This window comes from Somniosus microcephalus, chromosome 11 (genome assembly GCF_052327205.1).
Source record: "Somniosus microcephalus isolate GS21.2 chromosome 11, FLI_Smic_1.0, whole genome shotgun sequence".
In the NCBI taxonomy this organism is placed as follows: Eukaryota; Metazoa; Chordata; class Chondrichthyes; order Squaliformes; family Somniosidae; genus Somniosus; species Somniosus microcephalus.
Window position 1 is genome coordinate 230,799,038 of NC_140997.1, and position 16,200 is coordinate 230,815,237.

Genomic DNA, 16,200 nt, shown 5'->3' on the forward strand with positions numbered 1-16,200 from the left:
TATTCCTCCTTGTTGGATCCGATCACCCACGAGGGTGGGCTCTGTTATTTAGCCAATAAAAACCTATAGTTACTTTCTTAACTCGTCGCTTTTCATTGGATGAATTGATAGGTATATCAGTGAGCACATTTCAGATGCCCTAACTATAATCTTCCAAAGTTCTCTCCATTCAGGAAACGTTCCTTTAGATTGGAAAATTGCGCATGTCACTCCGCTATTTAAGAATGGCGAGAGAGGGAAAAAAGGGAATTATAGACCAGTTAGCCTAACATCTGTTGTCGGGATTTTACTAGAGTCTATAATTAAGGACATGGTGACTGAACACCTCAAAAATTTTCAGCTGATCAGAGAGAGCCAGCATGGATTTGTGAAAGGTAGGTCATGCCTGATAAACCTGATTGAATTTTTTGAAGAGGTGACTAAAGTAGTGGACAGGGGAATGTCTATGGATGTTATTTATATGGACTTCCAGAAGGCATTTGATAAAGTCCCACATAAGAGACTGTTAACTAAGGTAGAAGCCCACAGAATTCAAGGCAAATTATTGACCTGGCTAGGAAATTGGCTGAGCGGCTGGATACAGAGAGTAGGGATAATGGGCAGGTACTCTAATTGGCAGGAGGTGACTAGTGGTGTCCCGCAGGGATCTGTGTCGGGGCCTCAACTATTCATAGTATTTATTAACAGCTTAGATGATGGCATAGAAAGTCATATCCAAATTTGCTGATGACACGAAGATAGATGGCATTGTAGGCAGTGTAGATGAAAGCATAAAATTACAAAGGGATATGGACAGATTAAGTGAATGGGCAAAACTGTGCCAAATGAATTTCAATGTAGGCAAATGTGAGGCCATCCACTTTGGCCCTAAAAAGGATCGAACAGGGTACTTTCTAAATGGTGAAAGGCTAAAAACAGCAGAGGTCCAAAGAGACTTGGGGGTCCAGGTACATAGAGCAGTAAAATGTCATGAACAGGTACAGAAAATAATCAAAAAGGCTAATGGAACGCTGGCCTTTATATCTAGAGGACTAGAATACAAGGGGGTAGAAGTTATGCTGCAGCTGTACAAAACCCCAGTTAGACCACACCTGGAGCACTGGGAGCAGTTCTGGGCACCACACCTTAGGAAGGATATATTGGCCTTGGAGGGAGTGCAGCGTAGGTTTACCAGAATCGTACCCGGACTTCAAGGGTTAAGTTACGAGGAGCGATTACACAAATTAGGGTTGCATTCCTTAGAATTTAGAAGGTTAAGGGGTGATCTGATCGAAGTTTCCGGGATATTAAGGGGAACAGATAGGGTCGATAGAGAGAAACTATTTCCGCTGGTTGGGGATTCTAGGACTAGGGGGCATAGTCTAAGAATTAGAGCCAGACCTTTCAGGAGTGAAATTAGGAAACACTTCTACACACAAAGGGTGGTAGAAGTTTGGAACTCTCTTCCGCAAATGGCAATTGATACTAGATCAATTGTTAATTTTAAATCTGAGGTTGATAGATTTTTGTTAGCCAAAGGTATTAAGGGATACGGGGCAAAGGCGGATATATGGAGTTAGGTCGCAGATCAGCCATTGATCTCATTGAATGGCAGAACAGGCTCGAGGGGCTGAATGGCCTCCTCCTGTTCCTATGAATTCTACATCCACCGTGTAATTGAAGAGGGCCGGCGGGGGTGGGGTGGGGGGAGGGGGGGGCGGGGGCTGGGTCACTGCAGGTGAGTGAAGGAGAGAAGCGGGGTCACGCTGACCGGCTGTCTGGTGTCGGCTATCAGCAGCGGACCCCCGAGGCTGGCCAGCACTGGGTCACTAACACCATCCGCGGACTGGGCACGCGTCATGCCGGCCATCGCGTATAATGGGTTAATGGCGATGGTGGTGGAGGACTGGACTGTAAAGAAGATCCCAGTTTAACCTGGACACCTAGGGAAAAATGCATCACCTTCAATGTCTTGTCCTTGCTTGCCACATTCTTGTAAATGAGGTAGGAACCCCTGATGTCGCACAGTTTATCCGCATCACCATGTAAGATCAGTATCGGCCAGGTGATGGTGGGGAAAACATTCTCGAGCTTGGCCACCGCTTGTAACACCTGAACAGTGTATCTCATCCTATAAGGTCCATGGTAGTTGAGAAGATCATTTTCATAGCTCCTCACCTGCAAGAACCAGAACACGTTACATTGCACGTTGGGGCTTCAACAAAGGCACAATGGAAGTCAGCAACTATGTGAAACCAAAGTGAGAGAAACATAGAAACATAGAAGATAGGAGCAGGAGTAGGCCATTTGGCCCCTCGAGCCTACTCCGCCATTCAATGAGATCATGGCTGATCATCCAAATTCAGTACCCTGTCCCTGCCTTCTCCCCATATCCCTTGATCCCTTTAGCCTTAAGAAATATATCCAACTCCTTCTTGAATATATTTAATGAATTGGCCTCAACTGCCTTCTGTGGTAGAGAATTCCACAGGTTTACCACTCTCTGGGTGAAGAAATTCCTCCTCATCTCTGTCCTAAATGGCTTACCCCTGATCCTTAGACTGTGACCCCTGGTTCTGGACTCCCCCGCCATCGGGAACATCCTTCCTGCATCTAGTCTGTCTAGTCCTGTTAGAATTTTATAAGTTTCAATGAGATCCCCTCTCATTCTTCTAAACTCCAGCGAGTATAAGCCCAGTCGACCCAATCTCTCCTCATACGTCATTCCTGCCATCCCAGGTATCAGTCTGGTGAATCTTCGCTGCACTCCCTCCATGGCAAGAACATCCTTCCTCAGATAAGGCGACCAAAACTGCACACAATACTCAAGGTGTGGTCTCACCAAGGCCCTGTACAACTGCAGCAAGACATCCTTGTTCCTGTACTTGAACCCTCTCGCTACGAAGGCCAACATACCATTTGCCTTCTTAACCGCCTGAGAGAGGGATTGTTTGCATTTTTTTTGAAATTCAGAAGCCTCGACAGAGGCACAAGAGTAGAAGACAAGGTAAATGAAGATGCACAGGGCAGCCAAGCTTTGGATCTGATCATAACAGAGTTAAAGTAGGAGAGTCATCTAGGCCAGCAGGTGCCAAACAAGTGCCAGGCAATGACCATCTCCAACAGAGAGTCTAACCACCTCTCCTTGAGATTCAACAGCATTACTGTCATCAAATTCTCCACCATCAACATCCTGGGGGGGGTCACCATTAAGTAGGTCAGAGGCTGGGTATTCTGCAGCAAGTGACTCACCTCCTGACTCCTCAAAGCCGTTCCACCACCTACAAGGCACAAGTCAGGAGTGTGATGGAATACTCTCCACTTGTCTGGATGAGTGCAGCTCCAACAACACTCAAGAGGCTCAACACCATCCAGAACAAAGCAGCCCGCTTGATTGGCACCCCATCCACCACCTTAAACATTCACTCCCTCCACCACAGGCGCAGCGTGTCTGCAGCGTGTACCCTCTCTTAGGCAGTCCCTCGGAACCGAGGATGACTTGCTTCCACATTAAAAATGAGTTCTCAGGTGACTGATGAGTCCAATGCGGGACCTACAGTCTCTGTCACAGGTGGGGCAGATGGTGGTTGAAGGGGCGGGTGGGTGGGGTGCTTGGATTGACGTGCGTTCCTTCCGCTGCCTGTGCTTGGCTTCCGCTTGCTCCCGACGAAGAGACTCGAGGTATTCGGCGCCTTCCCAGATGCTTCTCCTCCACTTTGTGCGGTCTTGGGCCAGGGATTCCCAGGTGTCAGTGGGGATGTTGCACTTTTTCAAGGAGGCTTTGAGGGTGTCCTTGAAGCATTTCCTCTGCCCACCTGGGGTTCTCTTGCCATGTCGGCGCTCCGAGTAGAGCGCTTGTTTTGGGAGTCTTGTATCGGGCATGCAGACGATGTGACATGTCCATCGGAGCTGATCGAGCGTGGTCAAAGCTTTGATGCTGGGGATGTTGGCCTGAGCGAGAACACTGTCGTTGGTGCGCCTATCCTGCCAATGGATTTGCAGGATCTTGCGGAGGCAGCGTTGGTGGTACCTCTCCAGTGCTTTGAAGTGCCTGCTGTACATGGTCCATGTCTCTGAGGCATACAGGAGGGCGGGTATCATACTGCTCTGTAGACCATGAGCTTGGTGCTGGGTTTGAGGTCCTGGTCTTCAAACACTCTCTTCCTCAGGCGACCGAAGGCTGCACTGGCACACTGAAGGCGGTGTTGGACTTTGTCATCGACGTCTGTCCTTGTTGACAGTAGGCTCCCGAGATATGGAAAGTGGTCCACGTTGTCCAAGGCCTTGTCATGCATTTTGATAATCGGGGGGCAGTACTGTGTGGTGGGGGTAGGTTGGTAGAGGACCTTTGTCTTGCGGATGTTTAGTGTAAGGCCCATGCTCTCGTACGCTTCAGTGAAGGTGTTGACGATGGTTTGGAGTTCGACCTCCGAGTGTGCGCAGACGCAAGCATCGTCTGCATACTGTAATTCGACGACAGAGGATGGGACGACCTTGGATCTGGACTGGAGGTGACGGAGGTTGAAGTTTCCCATTTGTTCTGTAAATTAGCTCCACTCCAGCGGGGACCTTACTGAGGGTGAGATGGAGTATTGCAGCAAGGAAGATCGAAAAGAGCGTTGGTGCGATGACACAGCCTTGCTTGACCCCGGTCCGTACTTGAATTGGGTTTGTGGTGGATCCGTTGGTCAGGATCACGGCTTTCATGTTGTCGTGAAGCAGACGGAGGATGGTGACAAACTTTTGAGGGCAGCCTCATGGTTGACAGTGTCGACGGCCTTTGTGAGATCAAAGAAGGCCATGTACAGCGGTTGGTGCTGTTCCCTGCATTTCTCTTGTAATTAACGCATGGTGAAACATAGAAACAAACATAGAAACATAGAAACATAGAAACTAGGAGCAGGAGTAGGCCATTCGGCCCTTCGAGCCTGCTCCGCCATTCAACGAGATCATGGCTGATCATCCAAACCCTAGCACCCGGTCCCTACACCGACAGCCATCCCACCCAAGCCCTATCCCCGTAACCCCGTAACCCCACATATTTAATCCCCCCTAACACTAAGGGCCAATTTTTATCATGGCCAATCAACCTAACCCGCACATCTTTGGACTGTGGGAGGAAACCGGAGTACCCGGAGGAAACCCACGCAAACACGGGGAGAATGTGCAAACTCCACACAGACAGTCACCCGAGGCCAGATTTGAACCCGGGTCCCTGGCGCTGTGAGGCAACAGTGCTAACCACTATGCCACCGTGCTGAAGATCATGTCCATTGTTCCCCTTAGTGGGCGGAATCTGCATTGCAACTCTGGGAGAAGCTCTTCGGCCACTGGGAGAAAGCGATTGTGGAGGATTCTTACGATGACTTTCCCTGTGGCAGACAGCAGGGAAACTCCTCTGTAATTACCGCAATTGGACTTGTCACCTTTCTTGAAGATGGTCACAATTACAGCATCTCTGAGATCCCCTGGCACGCTCTCCTCCTTCCAGACTCGTGACCTAAAGAACAGATGGTGGGTGGAGAAAGCGCAGGAGATCCAGCAGCTAGCCGACAACCACGACATGCATGGATTCTTTAGCGCTGTCAAGGCCACCTTCGGCCCAAGCACCCAAGGTCCTACCCCACTGCGGGCCAAGAATGGAGAGGTAGTCATCAAGGACAGAGAGGCAGTCAGTGCCTGCTGGAAGGAGCACTTCGAAGATCTCCTTAACTGAGGCTCTGTCTTCGACGCGAGTGTCCTCAACTCCATCCCGCAGCATGCTACCCGCCACCACCTCAGCACAACCCCAGCCCGGCATGAGGTTGAAAAGGCCATCCGACAACTGAAGGACAACAAGGCCTCAGGAGCAGATGGAATCCTTGCCGAGGCACTAAAGCATGGCGGAGAAGCACCACTGGCGCAAATTCATGAACTCATTTCTCTTATCTGGAAGGAGGAGAGCATGCCAGGGGATCTCAGAGACTCTGTAATTGTGTGTGTGTGTGTGTGTGTGTGTGTGTGTGTGTGTGTGTGTGTGTGTGTGTGTGTATGTGTGTGTGTGTGTGTACCATCTACAAGATGCACTGCAGCAACTTGCCAAGGCTTCTTCGGCAGCACCTCCCAAACTCGCGACCTCTACCACATATATCGGCCGTTCCTTCATCGTCGGTGGATCAAAATCCTGGAATTCCCTCCCTAACAGCACTGTGGGAGCACCTTCACCACACGGACTGCAGCGGTTCAAGAAGGCGGCTCACCACCACCTTCTCAAGGGCAACTAGAGATGGCCAATAAATGCCGGCCTTGCCTGCGACACCCACATCCTGCGAACCAATGAAAAAAAGGATGGATGGGAAGAGCATCAAGAATGAAGTAGGCAGAACATTGGGAATTGGACAGGTAAGAATGGAGAGGCAAATGCGGTGCTCCTCCATTTTGTTCCACAAAAGTTTCACCTAACTTGACATTTACGCCTCAGTATTGACTCCAGCTTTAACTCAGCGAAGTCCTTCGCTTGCCTCAGCCTCAGCACCATCTCCACCCTCAGGCAGCACTAACTACGGCCTTGCAACATCTTGGAGGAGAAGTCTCTGTCCTGGCTCTGAACGGAGGCATGTTGAACTGAACCAAACCGGTCCTGAGGTGGGTAAGATAAATATTATAGTTTGATGCGTACTGTCCTAGTCCCACAGCACCTCAAATTTAAAATTCTCATCCTCGTGTTGAAATCACTTTGTGGCCTCACCTCCCCCTATCGCTGTAACCTCCTCCAGCCCTACAAACCCCCAGAACTATCCTTTCCTCTGATCCTGGCTGATCTGTATCTCAATCCCATTTACCCGCCTTTGATCCATGTCCCTTGATACGCTTTTACAAAAATCTATCGGTCTCAGTCTTTGAATGTTTCAATTGACCCCTGTGTATATACCTTTAAGGGGGGGAACTATCTTATACAGCTCATGTATACTGCAGTACCGGCAGTGACCACACCTGTATATAGCACTGAGTAGTAATCTGTACAGATCAGTTCCCGTGTGAGCCACGTTGAGTAAACACCTGTTGTACCGTTCTCCTGCAGTCTGTGTCTTATTATACACAGACACAACATTGGCGACAAGGCAAGTTCGAACCTATCTGCAACTCTGCATCATCTCCCGGGGATTCGTTCCTGGAGATCAGTGGATTGGAGGTCAAGGCCAGAGACTCGGGCGTCGACCACGGGCAACCGCCCAGTCATCCAGCAGAGACTCGAGAATTGCGGGAGAGGCTGTCGAGAGCCAGGCTTGGCTTTCCAGTCGAGGTGGTCCAGCGAAACGGGCTGGCAACAGGTAGTGCGCAGACCCTTCCCGGACAGCGGCGGGCTACAGCCCGACCGAGCGGCACAGCAAAGGGCTGAGCAGCGTCGATGGGGGAGAGAGAGAGAGGGCAGAGCGCACAGGGCGCAGCCGGTGTTCGGGGCCGAGCAGCGTCGAAGAGAGGGAGAGAGAGACGCGCAGAAACCTGCGAGGCGCCGCCATTGCCACGAGGACCGCCGAGAGCGGCGTTGGCAGCAGCGCAGGAGAAGCGTGCGAAACCTACAGGGCGCCGCCATTGCCATGAGAACCGCCGGGAGCGGCGTTGGCAGCAGCGGGGGAGGAAGAAAAGCGCGGGAGACGCCATTTTAAGCCATTGGGAGACGCCATTTTAAACCACACCCAAAATGCCGAAGAGTGGCAGTATCACCGCATTTGACAATGAAGTCGAAGATTGGACTACATATATCGAACGAATAGAGGTATACTGCAAGGCAAATGAGGTGTCAGATGACAAGAAAGCGTCGGTATTGTTAAATTTAATGGGTGCAAAGACGTATGGTTTATTACGAAATCTAGTAACCCCAACGAAGCCAATGGAAAAGAGTTTTGAAGACATAGTAACGATACTACAAGAACATTTAAACCCCACACCGCTGCTGATAGCAGAAAGATTCAAGTTTCACAAATGGAACCAGCATAAGGATGAAAGCAATGCTGATTATTTAACAGAACTGCACAAACTATCGAAACACTGCCAGTTTGGAGCGGGACTGGCAGATACCTTAAGGGACAAGTTTGTGTGTGGGCTTCAAAGTGAAGGAACCCAGAAACGGCTTTTATCTGAAAAGGACCTTACGCTGGAGAAGGCTTTCAGCATTGCGGTATCATATGAAGCAGCAGCACGGGGCGCTGCAGAGATACAACAGAGACCGCAAGAATATGGCACAAACGAAATGTCATATGGAACAGAGAAGTGCTATCACTGCGGCAGAACAACACACGACCAGAATGATTGCTGGTTCAAAGACAAAGTGTGCAGACAGTGTGGAAAAGTAGGACACATAGCACGAGTCTGCAGGTCGGAAAAGAAAACCAGCAATAAGAAACCTGCCAAAGAAAAGTACAAGAAGGTACATAAGATGACGGAGAACAGTTCAGATGAACAAAAGAGTGCTAACGATTCCGAAAGCAGGGAACTGAGTTGTCTGAAATTACATAATGTGATCACAACGGAGGATCACCGAACCATTTGTGTCACTCTCAAGATAGCAGGAGTCCAGGTAAAGATGGAATTGGACACAGGATCAGCCCTAACAGTCAGAAATTGACGGGACTACGAGCGGCTATTCTCACACATACCCTTGAGAGACACAAAAATTATTTTGAAGACGTACACGGGGCAAAAAGTCTACCCCAAAGGAAAAGTAAGGGTGACCGTTATATATAACGGTAAGGAAACACCAAAACTAAACCTGTATGTATTGCAAGATGGAGGACCACCATTACTGGGACATGAATGGATCCGGAAAATACAACTGGATTGGCATTCCATACAGGCACTGACTGTGGCTGACAAAAAGGATGACGACGTCACACCTGGGCGACTGTCAAAGATCCTAACTGACGTGAAAGAACTGTTCCAGCAAGGACTCGGAACACTAAAAGGCATGACAGCGACGATTAAAATTGAAGAAAACGCAAGCCCAAAATTTTTTAAGGCCAGACCGGTACCTTATGCGATCCGCCCAGCCGTCGAAGCAGAGCTGGAGAGTCTAGAATGTTCAGGTGTACTGTCCAAGGTAGACTGGAGCGAGTGGGCTACACCCATCATCCCTGTGATGAAAAAGTCGTTGAGCAGCACACCTGGGGAACCAAGGAAGGTTCGCATCTGTGGGGACTTTAAGGTAACAGTGAACCCGGTCCTTCCACCGTACAATATCCACTTCCGCGGATTGAAGATATTTTCGCCTCGCTATCTGGAGGGAAACGCTTCACTAAGATTGATCTGGCCCAGGTGTATCTGCAAATGGAGGTAGAAGAAGCATCAAAAAAATAACTCACAATCAACACCCATAAAGGTCTCTACCAATACAACCGGCTGGTATTCGGGGTAGCATCAGCTCCGGCTATTTGGCAGAGGGCAATGGAACAAGTCCTGCAAGGGATCCCAGGGACCCAGTGTTATTTGGACGACATCCTGGTCACGGGCGAAAATGACAGTGATCACCTTGCCAACCTGGAGCAGGTGCTCACTAGATTGCAGGAATATGGGCTCCGAGCTAACCGCCCCAAATGCGAGTTTTTTAGAAAACAGATCTCGTATTGTGGCCACGTTATCGATAAAGAGGGGTTACATAAGTCCCCAGAGAAGATTGAGGCAGTAGTCAAGGCTCCAGCACCGGAAAATGTGTCACAACTGAGGTCGTTCCTCGGGCTGGTAAACTACTACCATAAGTTCTTGCCAAATTTGTCTACAATACTACACCCACTGAACACCCTACTGCAAACTGGGGTGCCATGGAAGTGGAGTGACGAATGTAGACGAGCTTTCCAGAAGAGCAAAACACTAATCACATCGAAAGAGGTAATGGCCCATTACAACCCGGCATTACCAATTCGGCTGGCATGTGATGCGTCACGCTACGGCATTGGAGCGGTGCTGTCGCACAAATTCTCGGGCGGCTCAGAGAGGCCAATAGCCTTTGCGTCACGATCACTAACCTCAGCCGAGCATAACTACGCCCAGATTGACAGGGAGGCCCTCAGCCTAGTGTGGGGAGTGAAAAAGTTCAATCACTATCTGCACGGGCAGAAATTCACCTTGCTGACTGATCACCAGCCTCGTCTCCATTTTTAATCCGAAGAAGGGCGTTCCGGTGATGACTGCGCAACGACTACAAAGATGGTCACTTTTTCTAGGGGCGCACCACTATGAGATTGAATATAAGGGCACGAAACAGCATGGAAATGCTGATGGGCTATCACGCCTGCCACTGCCTACTGCGGAGGAAGCACCAGCAGTGGATCCTGTCGAAATATTCCATTCGACTATAGTTGAATACCTACCGCTAACTAACACTTGTATCGAAAAGGAAACCCGAAATGACCCGACACTGTCTCGGGTATATGATTTGACGGTGAAGGGATGGCCAGCACATGGCGACTCACTGTTGCCAGCATTCTCGACAAGGAGAGAACAGCTGTCAGTGTGCCGGGGGACCTTGATGTGTGGATCCCGAGTGGTAATTCCACCCAAGTTAAGGGATAGAGTGCTCAATGAGCTTCATGAGGGTCATCTGGGAGGGGTAAAAATGAAAAGCCTAGCCAGGGCTTATGTGTGGTGGCCGGGAATCGATAAACAAATCGAGGACCTGACCAAGAGCTGCTCAGGATGCCAGAAAGTCCAAAATGTACCACCACAGGCCCCTCTACACCCATGGGAGTGGCCCTCATCTCCATGGCAACGGGTGCATATTGATTTTGCTGGTCCATTCATGGACTCAATGTTTTTAATAGCCGTGGATGCGCACTCAAAATGGCCTGAGGTCATCAAAATGTCCTCCACCACCACGGAGAAAACTATTGCAGTCCTACGGACCATTTTTGCCAGGAATGGCTTGCCAGAACAGATTTGCTCCGACAACGGACCACAGTTTGTGTCCGATGAGTTCCGGAGGTTCTTGAAAAAGAATGGGGTAAGGCATTACACATCCGCCCTGTATCATCCAGCCACAAATGGATTGGCTGAGAGGTTCGTACAAACCTTTAAGAAGGCAATAAAGGCTATGTACAGTGACAACATTCCGCTGCAGCACAAGGTGGACAATTTCCTGTTCGCCTACCGGAATGCGACACATGCAGTCACCAACCAGGCCCCAGCCATGATGTTCTTTAACCGAAGGTTAAGATCTCGCCTGGATTTGCTCAGACCAAACGTACGAAGAGATGTTGAGAGTAAGCAATTCCAGCACATCCAGGAGAAGCCAACAAGGAGCTTCAATGTAGGACAACCAGTCTTGGCCCGCGACTACCGAACAGAAAAATGGCAGCCAGGAACGATATGCACACGGCAGGGCCCACTAATGTACACAGTGGACGTTGGGGAGAGCATCGTGAGACGCCATGCTGACCCGATCCTAGAGTCACAGGAACAAGTCAACCCCATGCCTCGCCCATACGTACCTGGTGATGAACCCGACGTACAGGTCGCATCTACCCCAGAAACAGTAGCATTGGAAGCTGATGAACCAACCGACGACAGGGGGCCAGAATCGCCTCCGCACCAAGAGCAAGACACTCGGGAAAGGCGCTATCCAGAAAGGATCAGGAAGCCTCCCCAAAGACTGAATATATAAATAGACTATTTTCAGCTAATGTTGCATGTTAAAAGTGTTAATTGTAATTAGTTTGATATTTAATTGTTAAATGAGTGTTATGGTACTGTTAATCTAAAAGGGGAGGAATTGTAATGTATATACCTTTAAGGGGGGAACTATCTTTTACAGCTCATGTATACTGCAGTACCGGCAGTGACCACACCTGTATATAGCACTGAGTAGTAATCTGTACAGATCAGTTCCCGTGTGAGCCACGTTGAGTAAACACCTGTTGTACCGTTCTCCTGCAGTCTGTGTCTTAATGGCCCAGTAATTCCGGGCACAACGCGTGAGTAAGGATGGGGTACTCACGCGTGTGCCCGGAGGAATTGCCGGTTTTCAGCATGCACAGCGCATGCGCTGAAAACCGGCATTTCCTGTCCACTGACCCAAGGGGTTAAGAGGCAGAACGCGCGCGACTGCACAGGCAGCGCGTGCGCAGTGAAATTCCTTTTTTTTTCAGAGTTGCGCGTATGTAAAGGCCTCCGGTCTTTACGCATAGAAAAACCACACGTAAGTACTTAGTTTTTCAGGTAAGTGGGCTTTTAGTACAATTGAGAATTTTTTTTTCCACAGGTTTGTTATTTTTAAAGAATTTACAGTAAGGTAAGTTTAGTTTTAGCCCCGATTTAAAAAAAAAAAAAAATTTTCAAATTTTTAAATTATTGTTTAAAATAGTTTTTCAGAGTTCTTTAATGTTCATTTAAGTAGCGCAATGTTTTTTTAAATTTTCTTTCAGGTTTAAGTAGTGTTTTGGGGCCAGGAGTTTTCATGAGTTTGACAGCTCTTTCTGTCAAACTCATGAATGAGTTTCCCCTCCCCTGATTGGCTGCACAGTGCTCACCTGATCCCAGCCGGCACATCGCACTAACTACGCCGCTGGATCAGGTAAGCACATCGCGCCAACATCTGAACCGGGCCTGTGACAGGAAATGCAAGCAGGCCCGGGCTTCAGATGTCGGCGCGCAGGGGGAGTGCAGATCGGGGGCTTGCACGCGCGGCAAGCCCCCGATCCTAATTTCAGGGCCATTATACACAGACACAACAACCCCCAGCATCCACAGCCTTTTGGGGGAGGGAGCATTATAGAGAAAGGGGGCAAAATTCAGTTGCTTTGCGCCTCCCGTTAGCGCCCGGGCCCGCCGTGTGCAGCGCCCTGCTCGCACCCCGGCTGCAAACTTGGGTCGCGTCCCCTGACGTACCGCGGGACGCTATGTCCGACAGGGTCAAGGGGGGGCGTACATGTGGGCGGGGCGGCGATAATTAAAGGAGGTGCCGGGCGGCCATTTTTATTGCTGGCCGCCTGCCAGCTCCTGCCCCCTCTGCCGTCTCCCCGCGGGGTCCCGGCCCCGATCCGTCAGCCCGGCACTCCTCTTCAGTGCCGGGCTCTTTTGCTGGCACTCCGATCCCTGGTGGTCCAGCAGGGCCCCAGGTCGCGCTGCGCAAGGCCCCTCCCCTTTTAATAAGGAGAGGAAGGCCTGCAGTACTGCGGCGGGGCGTGCCGGCATGCGTGGCGCTGCGGCACCTAGCGCCGCGAAAATCCCTGGAAGCGCCCCAAGAGGGAGGGGGAGCGCTTCCAGTAGCGCCCCCCTCCTCCTTCTTGGGGCGCTACCATCGAATTTCAGGCGTGTGGGCGCGAATTTTTTTGGGGCGGTAAGAATAGTGCCCCGGCGAAGTTGGCGCCCCAAAGGGGGCGTGACCAAATCTTTGCCCTAAAATGTAATTCACTTGTGCCTCTGAGATGAGACTATTTTTCCAAAGGTTCAGGTGCATATCTCGGGTATCTTGACGATGATCATTGCTTCACACTCTAATTAATTTTTAAAACGAATGCAACACGTGTGCTACATGCTTGGACAGCACATGTGGTGCAACAGGGATATTTTCAATTTTTGCTTGGCCTTTTTGCAAACCCTTCTGCAGTTGGCTGGTGGAGAGTGATAATGAGGTAACTTTTGCAACCTTAAATTGTGGGTCACTGTTTTGCTCCGGCTTCCACTGATCTCTGCCTCGCTATCACTAGCTTGCAAAGAATAGCCCGAGGTCAAGAATATTCTTATTTAAGCCCTCAAACTGAACATTATTGTGATGATACAAAAAGAAAATACTGCGGATGCTGGAAATCTGAAATAAAAACAGAAAATGCTGGAAACACTCAGCGGGTCAGGCAGCATCTGTGAAGAGAGAAACAGAGTTAACGTTTCAGGTCGATGACCTTTCGTCAGAACTGGCTATTATTATGATGATAGCAGGTTTAGTAAAAAGAAAGACTCTCATTTATATAGTGCCTTTCATGACCTCAGGATTTCCCAATGCTTTACAGCCAATTAATACACTTTTTGAAGTGTAGTCACTGTTGTAATGTGGGAAACGCGGCAGCCAATTTGCACACAGCAAGCTCCCACAAACAGCAATGTGATAATGGCCAGATAATCTGTTTTAGCAATGTTGATTGAGGGATAAATATTGGGCAGGACACGGGAGAGAACTCCCCTGCTCTTCTTCAAAATAGTGCCGGGGGATCTTTTACATCCACCTGAGGGGGCAGACGGGGCCTAGGTTTAATGTCTCATCCGAAAGACGGCAACTCCAACAGCGCAGCACTCCCTCAGCACTGCACTGGGAGTGTCAGCCTGGATTGTTGTGCTCAAGTCTCTGGGAGTGGGACAGTAGTAGTTAGGCAGTCCTGTACGTTCCCACATTAAAACAGTGACTCCACTTCAAATAGTACCTCATTGGCGGTAAAGCGCTTTGAGACGTCCGGTGGTCGTGAAAGGCACTATAGAAATGCAAGTCTTTGAAGTCTTTCCTTTAGGTTAGTAGCATGCTGAGCCTGTGCACCCAATCATTCACAGTACAGGAAACTTTCGATTTACCGGCACCTAAATAACCGGAAATCTCGGTTAACCGGCAAAATTCAGGAGTAGGTTTACTTCATATTACTTGCCTTCCTCGATCTGTTGCTGTGCAATCGGGTGTGGCTGCAGCTGTTGCTAAGCTACAGAGACGCTTGGAACTTGTGGCCATTGTTCTGCACCTGTTGCTAAGCAACAGGGTTTGTTGCTTTATACAGAGCTCTCAGCTCTCCGTAACTTTTAACTATAGCTCTCGGTTATCCGGAATTTTTGATGAACCGGCACCACGTCGGTCCTGTCGGTGCCGGATAAAAAAAAGTTTCCTGTACAACGTTGATAGATTTATGGAACTGTCAGCTACTACCCGTGCTGCCTTATGGTGTGAACGTATGTACTAACTGATGGGGTTGACATTCATGGTAACATTTGCCTGAGGTACCCTTATGAAGGTCTGAGCTCTCTGCAGCCCTTTCCCAACAGGACAAGTTCCGATTTTTCCCATTTTCTTTGCCACTCTTTCCATCTTTCCCCGTTTCCTTAGTGTCATAACTTGCACTTCTTAAAAATTCCGACAACAACTTGAACTTTTACAGCAGCTTCAGCATCGAACAACATGCTTCACAGGGGTAAACAAGTGGCAGTAAAACATATAGAAACATAGAAGATAGGAGCAGGAGTAGGCCATTCGGCCCCTCGAATCTGCTCCGCCATTTAATACGATCATGGCTGATCATCCAAATTCAGTACCCTGTCCCTGCCTTCTCCCCATATCCCTTGATCCCTTTAGCCTCATGAAATATATCTAACTCCTTCTTGAATATATTTAATGAATTGGTCTCAACTGCCTTCTGTGGTAGAGAATTCCACAGGTTCACCACTCTCTGGGTGAAGAAATTCCTCATCTCTGTCCTAAATGGCTTACCCCTTATCCTTAGACTGTGACCCTTGGTTCTGGACTCGCCGACCATCAGGAACATCCTTCCTGCATCTAGTGGGGGGGGGGGGTTGAGGGTGACCAAAACTTGGTTAAAGAGGTGGGTTTTAAGGAGGTGCTTAAAGGAGAGAGAGGCAGAGGCATTTAGGCATGGAATTCCAAAGATTGCGACCCAGCCAGCTGAAGGTATGGCCGTTAATGATGGGGTGAAGGGAGGGCAGGTGCACAAGAGGCCGGAGATGTAAGAGAGAGTTCGGGAGTGGACTGTAGGGCTGAGAGAGGTTACAGAGATAAAGATGGGAAAGGCCTTGAAAGTATTTAAACACATGAATCCAACGTACTTCAATGAGGACAGGAGTGATGGACCAGTGGGACTTGGTGTGAGATAAGATATGGACAGCAGAGTTTTGAATAAGCTGAGGTTCATGGAGGGCGGTATGGAAGCCATCAAGAAGAGCATCGAGTCTAGAGGTTGACTTTCTACACCACCCTGTTCCTTTAGTTGCTGTAACTCGAGCTCGGAGCAGACACTGTCTACCCACATTCTCTGGGAAACGTTAGGCTATGGAATTTAACGGCAAGTCCCCTCTTAACAAGCTCAGTTGCTGTTAATGACAGAATTTTCATTAATACTCCAGATGGCAGGAAGGAAACTTTGGGCAACCATGGACTGGTAAAGCTCGAGCTTGGTGTCACATATTCACTGCTTCACCTCATCTTCTCTCCTAATCTTCTCAACACTGGTGGTATGGTGAGGGTGTCCTGCAGGTGGTCCTCGG

The 16,200-nt window shown here is 49.3% G+C and overlaps 1 protein-coding gene across 1 annotated transcript in view; it reads right to left on the reverse strand.

The window, feature by feature from the left end:
- Positions 1-16,200, reverse strand: part of LOC147111326 (monoglyceride lipase-like) — an 82,157-nt gene that overhangs the window by 15,501 nt on the left and 50,456 nt on the right. The window contains exon 5 of the mRNA XM_086002109.1: positions 1,942-2,157. Within this exon, the coding sequence (XP_085858235.1) occupies positions 1,942-2,157 (216 nt within the window). The remainder of the gene's footprint in view (positions 1-1,941; positions 2,158-16,200) is intronic.